General features: G+C 36.0%; 1 protein-coding gene across 3 annotated transcripts in view; it reads right to left on the bottom strand.

Moving 5' to 3' along the window:
* Positions 1-12,285, bottom strand: part of EML5 (EMAP like 5) — a 165,277-nt gene that overhangs the window by 129,437 nt on the left and 23,555 nt on the right. For all 3 annotated transcript variants that reach the window (XM_065872785.1, XM_065872786.1, XM_065872787.1), the window contains exon 2: positions 2,288-2,447. In XM_065872785.1, the coding sequence (XP_065728857.1) occupies positions 2,288-2,447 (160 nt within the window). The remainder of the gene's footprint in view (positions 1-2,287; positions 2,448-12,285) is intronic.

Below are 12,285 nucleotides of genomic sequence, written 5' to 3'. Positions count from 1 at the left end.
GGATAGTCAATCCATTTAGAAGAAACCCTCTGGGGAAAGAAAATTCAGCATACTACCAACAGGGAGACTCATTCATTGGATAAACCTTAATTTAACTGATCATTTACAGTTTCAAATCTAGTAGAAAATGCAAAAATTATACAGTATTTCCTAATTGGTATTTCATAGTTTACAGATATTAGTGAATAAATAGATATGTTCCCAAATATATTTCTTAACTAAAGCATCTTCTCATTAACATAATTTCAGGAATACTCTTAACTTAATCTTCAATTGGCAGCAGTTCCTTACAAGTTTTAACTGTACTTAAGATGGATGAATTCCTTCTGAAATAAAAACAACCACCTCCTAAGTTCCATGTTTGGGAAGCAGTAGAGCATTGCGGTTAAAAACATGAGCTTTGGAGTGTGACTGACCTGGGTTCCCGCTCTGGCTCCATTTACTAGCTGTGTAACCTGGGGCAAGTTATTTAACCTCTCTAAGTCTCAGTTTCTTTATCTGTAAAATAGAGATAATAATAATATCTATTTCATAGGGCTGTTGTGAGGATTAAATGAGATAATGTAGGCTTAGCACAATGTCTGGCACTTAGTATGTGCTCAATAACTTTTAGCTATTATGTTTTTTATAAGCTTACATTTTAAAGTAGCACATTCTTATGAAGATCTGTGAAAATAAAATGCATGTACCCAAGACTTTTCTTATATGTTGCTTAAAGTAAGCAAAATTAAAAGCTTCAACTAGTAAAAGCTATGGGCATGATTTCTCCTTGTATGTAAGAGAATTTCCTCAGCCATGCAATACACTGCATTTAGAAAGGGCAATTTTAAAATTAAGAAGAAAACATCTATATTTAAAGTATACAGACATTTATAGTTAAACCATTGTGGATATCATAATACCTTTGGTAAATAATTCTAAAAAACAACTTTGTGGTTTGTTTCATAAAATATAATCTCCTGTGAAGTAAGCAAAGAGTATTATTCTCTTCCTTTTAAAAAGGAAAATGAAATTTTGATATGAGGACATTAAGGGACTTGAAAAATAACAGAAAAATGGGAAATGAATTAAGGTTCTGGAATTGCCAATCACTGCTACACAGTGCTTCTAAACCTAGAAACACATTGTTTCCCCAAATGAGAGGTTCGAGTTACATCTTTATAGATCTCTTACCGGACTCTAAACAGAAGGTATATTAATCTATGCTACTCAAAGAAGCTATTTCTCAGAGTTGAAAATAAAACATCTACTGGCTGTCATTTTCAAGTGACTAGAACAAAACATAATCTGTTTCTGTAAAATATAGATCTACAAAATTAATTTTAAGAATTAAAAAGCAGACAACTAAAATTCTTCTAAAAGTTAAAATAATTTTTAAAGTCTTATTTCACTATAAAACTTTTAAAGACTATAAATTAACTAAATCTGCAAAACTCAACTTCTTATCACTTCTTAAATATGTTTTAGGTACAACAAGTTCCATGAAAGCACCACAAAAGAGCTGTTGGCTTAATTTTTTAAAAATCGATGACTAGAAGTAAATAATAATTTGCGAATTGATTAGTAAGTGGAACAAAGATTACACCTTTTGTTATGAACTTTGATTTTATATAAAATAGCTCATATTATAAAAACTGCATCATTATTTTCAATTAAAAATATAATTTTGGGCTCCCCTGGTGGCGCAGTGGTTGCGAGTCCGCCTGCCAATGCAGGGGACACGGGTTCGTGCCCCAGTCTGGGAAGATCCCACATGCCGCGGAGCGGCTAGGCCCGTGAGCCATGGCTGCTGAGCCTGCGCGTCTGGAGCCTGTGCTCCGCAACGGGAGAGGCCACAACAGTGAGAGGCCCGCATACCGCAAAAAAAATAATAATAATTTTAATAGAAACTTTTAAAATAACTAAAAATTAAAATGTTTACAGCTCTACTTAGAGAAAGTGAATTTTCCTAAGATATCTTCCATCTTTCCTATTAACATATAATACCTGGAAAAGGGTTACATGTAAAATTTTCAAGAACAACCAGGTAATGTTCCACCGAGTCAGAATCACTTTGGCTATAATAGTGGTAATTAATTGAACTGAAAAGTTCTTGATACAATGAAATAAAAACTCATTATTATTTTTCTTATATATATCTACCACCCACCCCCTCTACCCACCTCCACCTTGAATAAATGCTTTTTGTCAAATGCTTTCCAATTTAATATTTACAGATTTATAATAATTTCTTATAGTACACACTTTAAAAACACAGTTTACAAAAAGAAAAAAAATTATCACATACCTGTCCATCTAAGTCAAATGCTAAGCAAGCTATACCATGTGTATGAACATCCTTTAGAACTGATATGGTCTGCACAGTGTATGAATCCCAAACACAGATATAAGGCTCTTTCCCAACTTGTCCTGTTGCCACCAATACTCGTTCAGGATGCAATGCAAGGCTGCAAAATAATAAACAGATTTAAAACTGCTTACAGAGCTGTTATATCAATGTGAAAATTAGACTTTAGTTACTTATTTACTTAAAATAATTTGGCCTTAAAATAACTTCCATAAAAATCCATCTTAAGAGTTACTACTTCAATGGTATATGTAATAAACAATTATGATAGACTTCATAATCTTGTAATATGATATAGTGTGTGTAAACTTTTCAAAAAAGAATTCTCACAAGTAGTCAACTGAACCACAGCAATGAATCAGTAGCAACCCTACCACATGCCAACTTCTCATCTGGTATTCATCTCATCTGTTTTAAGCCCTCTCTCCCATTTACTCTTTTATTGCATAAAGTTGGACCAAATGTTAGTGCCCAAAAATAGCACTGAGTAGCCCTCCTATTATAACATTAATATTAAATTACAAATCCCATTTAAAAAAACAGAAAGGTCACCCATAATTCACAGAAAGTAGTCTGTAAGTCTTTAAAAACAAGACAAAGACCAAACAGTTGGTAATGGTTTATGTACATCAGTAGAAGGGAAGCAATGAATATAAATTTCTCCTTGATAAATTATTCCACAAGTATATTTAGATGATCAAATTCTCCTTTGGGAGAAAAAAAAATCACTCCAAGCATCAGGGTGGAAGACGAACTGAAAGAGGGAAAAGTTAGGAGGGCATTAAAACAGAATTAACAGATTTGATGTACAGAGTAACAGAAAGGGAACAGTCTAAGATGACTCTTGGGTTTTTGGCTTGGGCATCTGGATGGCCTGGAGTGGTATCATCAAGTCAGGGAATACTAAGTGAGAAATTATGGAGAGAAAAGGTAAGTGGGAATGGAAGGTTGGTTCAACATATTAAAATCAACCAAGGTAATAAGTATATCATATTAACAATAACACCCAAACCCCCACACATGTTCATCTCAATAGATGCGGAAAAAGCATTTGACAAAAATCTAACCTCTTTCATAGTAAAAAACACAACAAACTAGGAATTGAAGAGAATTTCCTCAACCTGAAAGGGCATCTATGAAAATGCACAGCTAATATCACATTTAACTGTGAAAGCCTGAAAGTTCCCGCTATAAGTACAGGAACAAGACAAGGATGTCAGCTCTTGCCACTTCCCTTCAACATGATACTGGATATTTTAGCCAGGACAATTAGGCAAGAAATAAAAGAGAGAAGTAAAACTATCTCTACTTGCAAATGACATAATCTCATACATAGGAAATCCTAAGGAAGCCACAAACAACAGAATAAATCCCAAGTAGAGCTAATAAATGAGTTCAGCAAGGCTGAAGGATATAAGATCAATATAAAAATACAAATTGTATTTCTATACACTAGCAACAATCTGAAAATTAAATCAAGAAAACAATTCCACTTATAACAGCATCAAAAAGAACAAAACACTTAGGAATAAATTAAACAAAAAGGTACAAGACTTATACACTAAAAACTACACAATACCATTAAAGAAATGTTAAGAAATCTAAATAAATGGAAAGAAATCTCGTGTTCTTGGAGGGCCATATTGTTAAGATGGTATTACTTCCTAAACTGGTCTACAGAGTCAACACAATCCCTGCCAAAACACTAGTTACCTTTCTTGAAGAAATTGACAAGCTGATTCTAAAACTCAGAACAGTAAAAACAATCTTGCAAAAGAACAAAATTGGAAGACTCACACATACCAATTTCAAAACTTACTACAAAACCACAGTAATCAAGACAGTATGGCACTGCCATAAAAACAGACATGCTGATCAATGGAACAGAATTGAGAGTCCAAAAGTAAACTGATATATTTATGGTCAATTGCCTTTCCATTAATAAGAAAGGTCTTTTCAATAGATGGTGCTGGACATCTGAATATCTAGAATGAATCTGGACCCATACCTCAAACCATATACAAAAATCCACTCAAAATATAAAAGCCAAAACATAGGCATAAATCTTACTTAATTTGGATGAAACAAAGGTGTCCTTAGATCTGACACCAAAAGCAGAAGTGATAAAAGAAAAAACAGATAACATGGACTTCATTAAAATTAAAAACTTCTGTGCTTCAAAGGACAACCATCAAGAACATAAAAACACAACCCACAGAATGGGAGAAAATATTTACAAAGCATATATCTGATAAAGGACTTGCATCCAGAATACAAAAACAAAAAAACAACCACTCAACAACAAAACCACAAACAACCCAATTTTTTATGTGGACAAAGGATTTGAATAAACATTTCCCCCAAGGAAATTACCAGTAATGAAACTCCCAACAAGCAAAAGCCCATCACCAGATAGCTTCACAGGTGACTTCTACCAAACATTTAGACGAGAGTTAACACCTATCCTTATCAAACTACTCCAAAGAACTGAAGAGGAAGGACTACTTCCTGAACTCATTCTATGAGGCCAGCATCACCCTGATAGCAAAACCAGACAAAGATATGACTAAACAAGAAAATTACAGTTCAATATCACGGATAAGCATAGATGCAAAATCTCCTTAACAAAATATTAGCACACCATGATCAAGTGGGATTTATCCCAGCGATGCAAGGATTTTTCATTACCTGCAAATCAATCAGTGTGATACACCATATTAACAAAATGAAGAACAAAACCCATATGATCATTTCAAAAGATGCAGAAAAAGCTTTTGACAAAAATTGAACATCCATTTATGACAAAAACTCCCAGAAAGTGGGCATAGAGAGAACATACCTCAACATAATAAAGGCCAGATATGACAAACTGACAGATAATATTATACTCAATGGTAAAAGCTGAAAGCATTTCCCCTAACATCAGGAACAAGACAAGGATGCCCACTCTCACCACTTTTTTTTTTTTTTTTTTTTGCGGTATGCGGGCCTCTCACTGTTGTGGCCTCTCCCGTTGCGGACGCGCAGGCTCCGGATGCGCAGGTTCAGCGGCCATGGTTCATGGGCCCAGCCGCTCCGCGGCACGTGGGATCTTCCCGGACCAGGGCACGAACCCGCGTCCCCTGCATCAGCAGGCAGACTCACAAACACTGTGCCACCAGGGAAGCCCTCACCACTTTTATTCAACATAGTAATGGAAGTCCTAGCCACAGCACTCAGACAAGAAAAAGAAATAAAAGGAATCCAAATTGGAAAATAAGAAGTAAAACTTCACTGTTTTCAGATGACATGATACTACACATGGAAAATATTAAAGATGCTACCAGAAAACTACTAGAGCTCATCAATGAATTCGATAAAGTTGCAGGATACAAATTAACATAAGAAACTTGTTGCATTTCTATACGCTAACAACGAAGTATCAAATAGAGAAATTAAGGAAACAATCCCATTCATCATCGCATCAAAAAGAATAAAATACCTAGGAATAAACCTACCTAAGTAGGTGAAAGACCTGTACTCAGAACTATAAAACAGTGATGAAAGAAACTGAAGATGACACAAATAGATAGAAAGAGATACCATGTTCATGGACTGGAAAAATCAATATTGTTAAAATGATTATACTATCCAAGGCATTCCACAGATTTAATGCAATTCCTATCAAAATACCAATGGCATTTTTCACAGAACTAGAACAAATAATTTTAAAATTTGTATGGAGACACAAAAGACCCCAAATAACCAAAACCATCTTGAGAAAGAATAGAGCTGGAGGAGTCAGACTCCCTGACTTAAAACTATAGTACAAGTTAAAGTAATCAAATCAGTATGGTACTGGCACAAAAACAGACATACAGATCAATGGAACAGAATAGAGAGCCCAGAAATAAACACATGCACTTATAGTCAGTTAATCTATGACAAAGGAGGCAAAAATATACAATGGAGAAAAGACAGTCTCTTCAATAAGTGGTGCTAGGAAAAACTGGACAGCTGCATGTAAAAGAATGAAATTAGAACATTCTCTAACACCATATACAAAATAAACTGAAATAGATTAAAGACCTAAATGTAAGACTAGATACCATAAAACTCCTAGAGAAAAACATAGGCAGAACACTCTGACATAAATCACAGCAGTATATTTTTGGATCCATCTCCTAAAACAAAGGAAATAAAAGCAAAAATAAATAAACGGACTGTACACCTGAAACTAACACAACATTGTAAATCAACTGTATTCCAATAAAAAAATTTTTAATTAAATAAAAAAAGGAACCTAATTAAACTTAAAAGCTTTTGCACAGCACAGGAAACCACTGACAAAACAAAAAGACAACCTACTGAATGGGTGAAAATATTTGCAAATTATATGACTGATAAGGGGATAATATCCAAAATATATAAACTTAACATTAAAATAAAACAAACAACCCCATCAAAATATGGGCAGAAGACCTGAATAGACATTTTTCCAAAGACGACATTCAGATGGCCAACAGACACGTGCAAAGATGCTCAACACTGTTAATCATCAGAGAAATGCAAATTAAAACCACAGTGAGGTATCACCTCATACTGGTCAGAATGGCTATCATCAAAAACAACACAACAGGGCTTCCCTGGTGGCACAGTGGTTGAGAGTCCGCCTGCTGATGCAGGGGACATGGGTTCGTGCCCCGGTCCGGGAAGATCCCACATGCTGCGGAGCGGCTGGGCCCAGGAGCCATGGCCGCTGAGCCTGCGTGTCTGGAGCCTGTGCTCTGCAACGGGAGAGGCCGCGGCAGTGAGAGACCCGCGTACCACAAAAAACAAACAAACAAACAAAACAACACAACAAATATCAGCAAGGATGTAGAGAAAAGGGAACCCTCGTACACTGTGGGTCAGAATGTAAATTGGTGCAGCCACTGTGGAAAAGTTTGGTGGTTTCTCAAAAAACTACAAATAAACTACTGTATGACTCAGCAATTCTTCTCCTGGGTATATATCCAAAAAAACCAAAAACATTAATTCAAAAAGATACATGTACCCCAATGTTCACATAGCAGCGTTATTTACAATTGCCAAGATATGGAAGCAACCTAAGTGTCCATCAACAGAAGAGGTGTTTTACACACACACACACACACACACACACACACACACACACACACAATGGAATACTACTCAGCCATAAAACAGAGTGAAATTTTGCCATTTGCAGCAACATGGATGGACTTGGAGGGCATTTTGCTAAGTGAAGTAAGTCAGACAAAGAAAGACAAATACTGACTGTATAATATCACTTACATGCAGAATCTAAAAAATACAACAAACTAGTGAGTATAACAAAAAAGAAGCAGACTCACAGATATAGAGAACAAACTAGTGGTTACCAGAGGGGAGAGGGAGATGGGGAGGGGGAATATAAGGGTTGGGGATTAAAAGGTACAAACTATTAGGTATAAAATAAGCTACAAGACACGGGGAATATAGCCAATGCTTTATAATAACTATAGAATATAACCTTTAAAAACAAAACCCCATGAGTTCATACTGATACCTCCGATTTTATTTTATTTATTTATTTATTTATTTAACATCTTTATTAGAGTATAATTGCTTTACAATGATGTGTTAGTTTCTGCTTTATAACAAAGTGAATCAGTTATACATATACATATGTCCCCATTTCTCTTCCCTCTTGCATCTCCCTCCCTCCCACCCTCCGTATCCCACCCCTCTAGGTGGTCACAAAGCACGGAGCTAACCTCCCTGTGCTATGTGGCTACTTCCCACTAGCTATCTATTTTACATTTGGTAGTGTATATAGGTCCATGCCACTCTCTCACTTTGTCCCAGCTTACCCTTCACCGTCCCTGTATCCTCAAGTCCATTCTCTAGCAGGTCTGCATCTTTATTCCCCGTCTTGCCCCATCTTGCCCCTAGGTTCTTCTGACCATTTTTCTTTTAGATTCCATATATGTGTGTTAGCATACGGTATTCGTTTTTCTCTTTCTGACTTACTTCACTCTGTATGACAGTCTCTAGGTCCATCCACCTCACTACAAATAACTCAGTTTTGTTCCTTTTTATGGCTGAGTAATATTCCATTGTATATATGTGCCACATCTTCTTTATCCATTCATCTGTTGATGGACACTTAGGTTGCTTCCATGTCCTGGCTATTGTAAATAGAGCTGCAATGAACATTGTGGTACATGACTCTTTTTGAACTATGGTTTTCTCAGGATATATGCCCAGTAGTGGGATTGCTGGGTCGTATGGTAGTTCCATTTTTAGTTTTTTAAGGAACCTCCATACTGTTCTCCATCGTGGTTGTATCAATTTACATTTGCACCAACAGTGCAAGAGGGTTCCCTTTTCTCCACACCCTCTCCAGCATTTATTATTTGTAGATTTTTTGATGATGGCCATTCTGACCGCTGTGAGATGATATCTCAATACCTCCGATTTTAATCCAAAACCACAGGGTTCATTTAAGACCTCTCCTTTCCTTATTTACAGGCATACCTTGTTGTACTGTGCTTCATCGATAGTGCATTTTTTACACATTGAAGGTCTGTGGCAACCCTGTATCGTGTTAAGTCTATCAGTGCCATTTTTCCAACAGCATTTGCTCTCTTTGTGTCTCTGTATCACATTTTGGCAATTCTCATAATATTTCAAACTTTTTCATTATTATTATATTTGTTATGGTGGTCTGTGATCAGCAATCTTTGATATTACTACTATGACTCACTGAAGACTCAGATAATGGTTAGTGTTTTTAGCAATAAATTATTTTTAGATTAAGGTATGTACATTGTCTCTTTAGACACATGCTATCACAGACTTAGACTACAGTATAGTATAAACATAACTTTTATATGCACTGGGAACTAAAAAATTCGTATGACTAACTCTGTTGCTGTTTTCGATTTAGCAGTGCTCTGGAACTGAACCTGCAGTATCTCTGAAGTATACCTGTATAATTTCTTCCTCCAAGAGTGGAAGGCTTATTAGGCTCTCATAATCTGAAGTCTATTTATTTATTTAATTTTAGTATATATAAAGCTGTTTCAGAATTGCTAGCCCTGTGAGAAACAAGTTTACTAACCAGATTATAGCATTATCTACAGTTATCTTTGTCTTCATTCTTAGAGTATCCAGTCCAGATACTTTTTCAGATTTTTAGGCTAAGCTTCTCTCTGTAAAGCCCAGCAGTGGAGAGGAGAAAGCTTGTGAAACTGTGATTGGAATTTGTTTTTCTATTTTTACTTATAGTTATTTTTTCAGTTTTGGTATTCTCTGTTTAAATAATGGTGAGACTAGGGTTTTGCATAGAAACATCATAGTTGTGAGGTGAATTCTGCATTGTTTAGGGAAAAGATTCTGCGAGGTTACTACATACCTGCCTCTGTCCTCAGTTACCTGGAAGTTTGAAAAGTTTTAAATTTAATGAGGCTCAATTCATAATTTTCCTTTCTGGAAGTCACACTTTTTATGCCCTATTTCCTATACTTCTTCTCAGAAATATTATAGTGTTAGCTTTTACATTTAAGATATATGGCTCAATTTGAGTTAAATTCTGTATATGATGAAATATAGCTAAGGTTCACTTTGTTCCACATATGGATATTTAACTGTTTTCAACATTACTTGTTGAAAAGACTATTTTTTGAGCATATTTTATATGCTCACAGAAATCATCCAGTAGAAAAATCATCAAAAACATTGATACAGGAGACAGGGAGAATTTCTGGAACAGGGAAAAAAGGGTGGGATTTGTGCACAAGTGGAGGGATTAATGTGAGGAAGGAGCTGCACGTATTGCTGATGGATGGGTGGAATCTGAAAGTTTTCTTCTGATAGCTCCAAGTTTCTTAACGAGAAAGAAAGTAGGAGTGTTTCTCCAATAATCTTGAAGTTAACTTAATATCTTAGAGTTAAGTTTTATCCCACACATTGCCTACTAAATTGCAGAACATATAGGGGTACTCAACGATGCTACAGATTGATCTGGGAGAAAGATGATAGAAGTAACCATTTCAAGGCATATTCCTAGCCTAAAACATAGGTGACTACCCATCCATATTGTGACATCATCATTTGAAATACATGGAAAGAACAGATTCTCTTTTAAGTTCCTTTTCCTATTACTATTCCTGAATATTAGAAATTAGGTAAGAGCACTGTCATCAGATCCGACAATCACAAGTTATTTTAAGCATTTAATCTCTAAATTTATCATAACTATAAAGTAGTAACACAATAAACAAACATAAAGGGGGCTGTCTCCTTCAAGACAGTTATCTTCATATATTTCCCTTCTTATACACAATTGTGCATCAGTTTCTTTAAATTTATGCTCACAAATCTTAAATGTGCATTTTTATACTGTAACATAATCCTTTTAAACCCTTAGCTGATAAATTTTGCGTTTTCCTCTCAACCTCCAAGCTCCTCATGAGCACAGTCCTCCATCAACTTCCTCCTTTGCAGCTGATAAAGCTGCCTTGTACTCAATGAATATAGATGGAATTAGAGAAGATTACTTTGCCCTCAACAAATTCACTAACCTAAGTGCAACTGTTACAGCTGACTCTGCCCTCCCTCTTGTAAAATGGAAGAAACATCTCTAACCCACACACTCTGAACTTGTGCTCTGGATCCCGTTCTCTTTACTTTCAAGTAAAAGAAACTTATTTACTTTATTCCTAGAACTATATTTTCTGGAATTATTGCTTCCTCACGACTGAGTCATTCCTATTAACACTCAAATATACTTAGTGAAAAACACTCCCTTAACCCTTCACAGTAAAACTCCTCAAAAGAGTTGTCTCAATTTTTCCACTCCCTTTACTTTCTCCACATATTCCAACTAAGCTTCCACCACTTCTCCTTCACTAAAATAGCTGTTTTCAAGGTCATGTGTAACCCTGTCAAATCTAATGGTCAACTGTATGTCCTTATCTTCCAACACTTTTCAACGGTATTTAACACAAATGACCACTCTTTCCTTTTTAGAAACACTTTCCTCTCTAGGCTTTCCTGATTCCATAATCTATTAACCCACCCTTCTCTGTCTCGTTTGCTAAGCCCTATCTTCCACACCCAACCTCTCAATGCTAAAGTGTCTGAGGGCCTTGTCTTGGCTGTCATCCCTTCCTTTCCCAGCTGATTTCATCCAATCCCATGACTTTAAAAGCACATATATAGTGATAGTGCTAACACCCAAATCTATATCTCCAGCCAAGAGCAACAGATGTGTCATGGGCAACTCACATTTAACACATCCAGCATTTTTTTCCTCCTTAATTACCCCCCAATCCACTTCTCATCTTAGTAAATGGCATCACTATCCACTCAGTTGCTCAGACCAAGAATGTAAATTTAATTTTCACCACCTCCCTCTTTCTTATTATTCATCCCACACATTCCATTAGCCTGTCCTATTGACTCTATCATCACCCTCATCTTCTCTGCTACAACCCTAATCTGAGCCACCTGCCCTTCTTCCTCTATTGCTCCCCTTTAGGGTCTTCTTAACATAGCCAGAGTGATCTTTTAAAAGAATATAAATTTCACCTAGTTAAAGTCCCCCAACAGCTTCCTATTACAATTAGACTAAAATCCAAACTATCTAACTTGGCACTTACAAGGCTCTACGAGATATACCCTCACCTACTTCTCGAACCTCAATTTCTACTATTCTCCCTTTTGTTCACCACACTCCAGCCACACCGGCCTTTCTGTCCCTTGAAAAGGCCAAACTCATTATACTCGCAAGGTCTTTGTCTAGAATGATCTCCCAAATCTTGCTTCATTCATATCATTCATGCTTCAGGTCAATGTAACTTGCTTAGAGAAACCTTCCTAGTCATCCTAACATATTCTACTCCATTACCCTATTTTATATGTAGTTATCGCTGTCTAAAATTACTATCGTG

This window comes from Phocoena phocoena, chromosome 2 (assembly GCF_963924675.1).
Source record: "Phocoena phocoena chromosome 2, mPhoPho1.1, whole genome shotgun sequence".
Lineage (NCBI taxonomy): Eukaryota > Metazoa > Chordata > Mammalia > Artiodactyla > Phocoenidae > Phocoena > Phocoena phocoena.
This window is presented reverse-complemented; position numbering and strand designations above follow the sequence as displayed.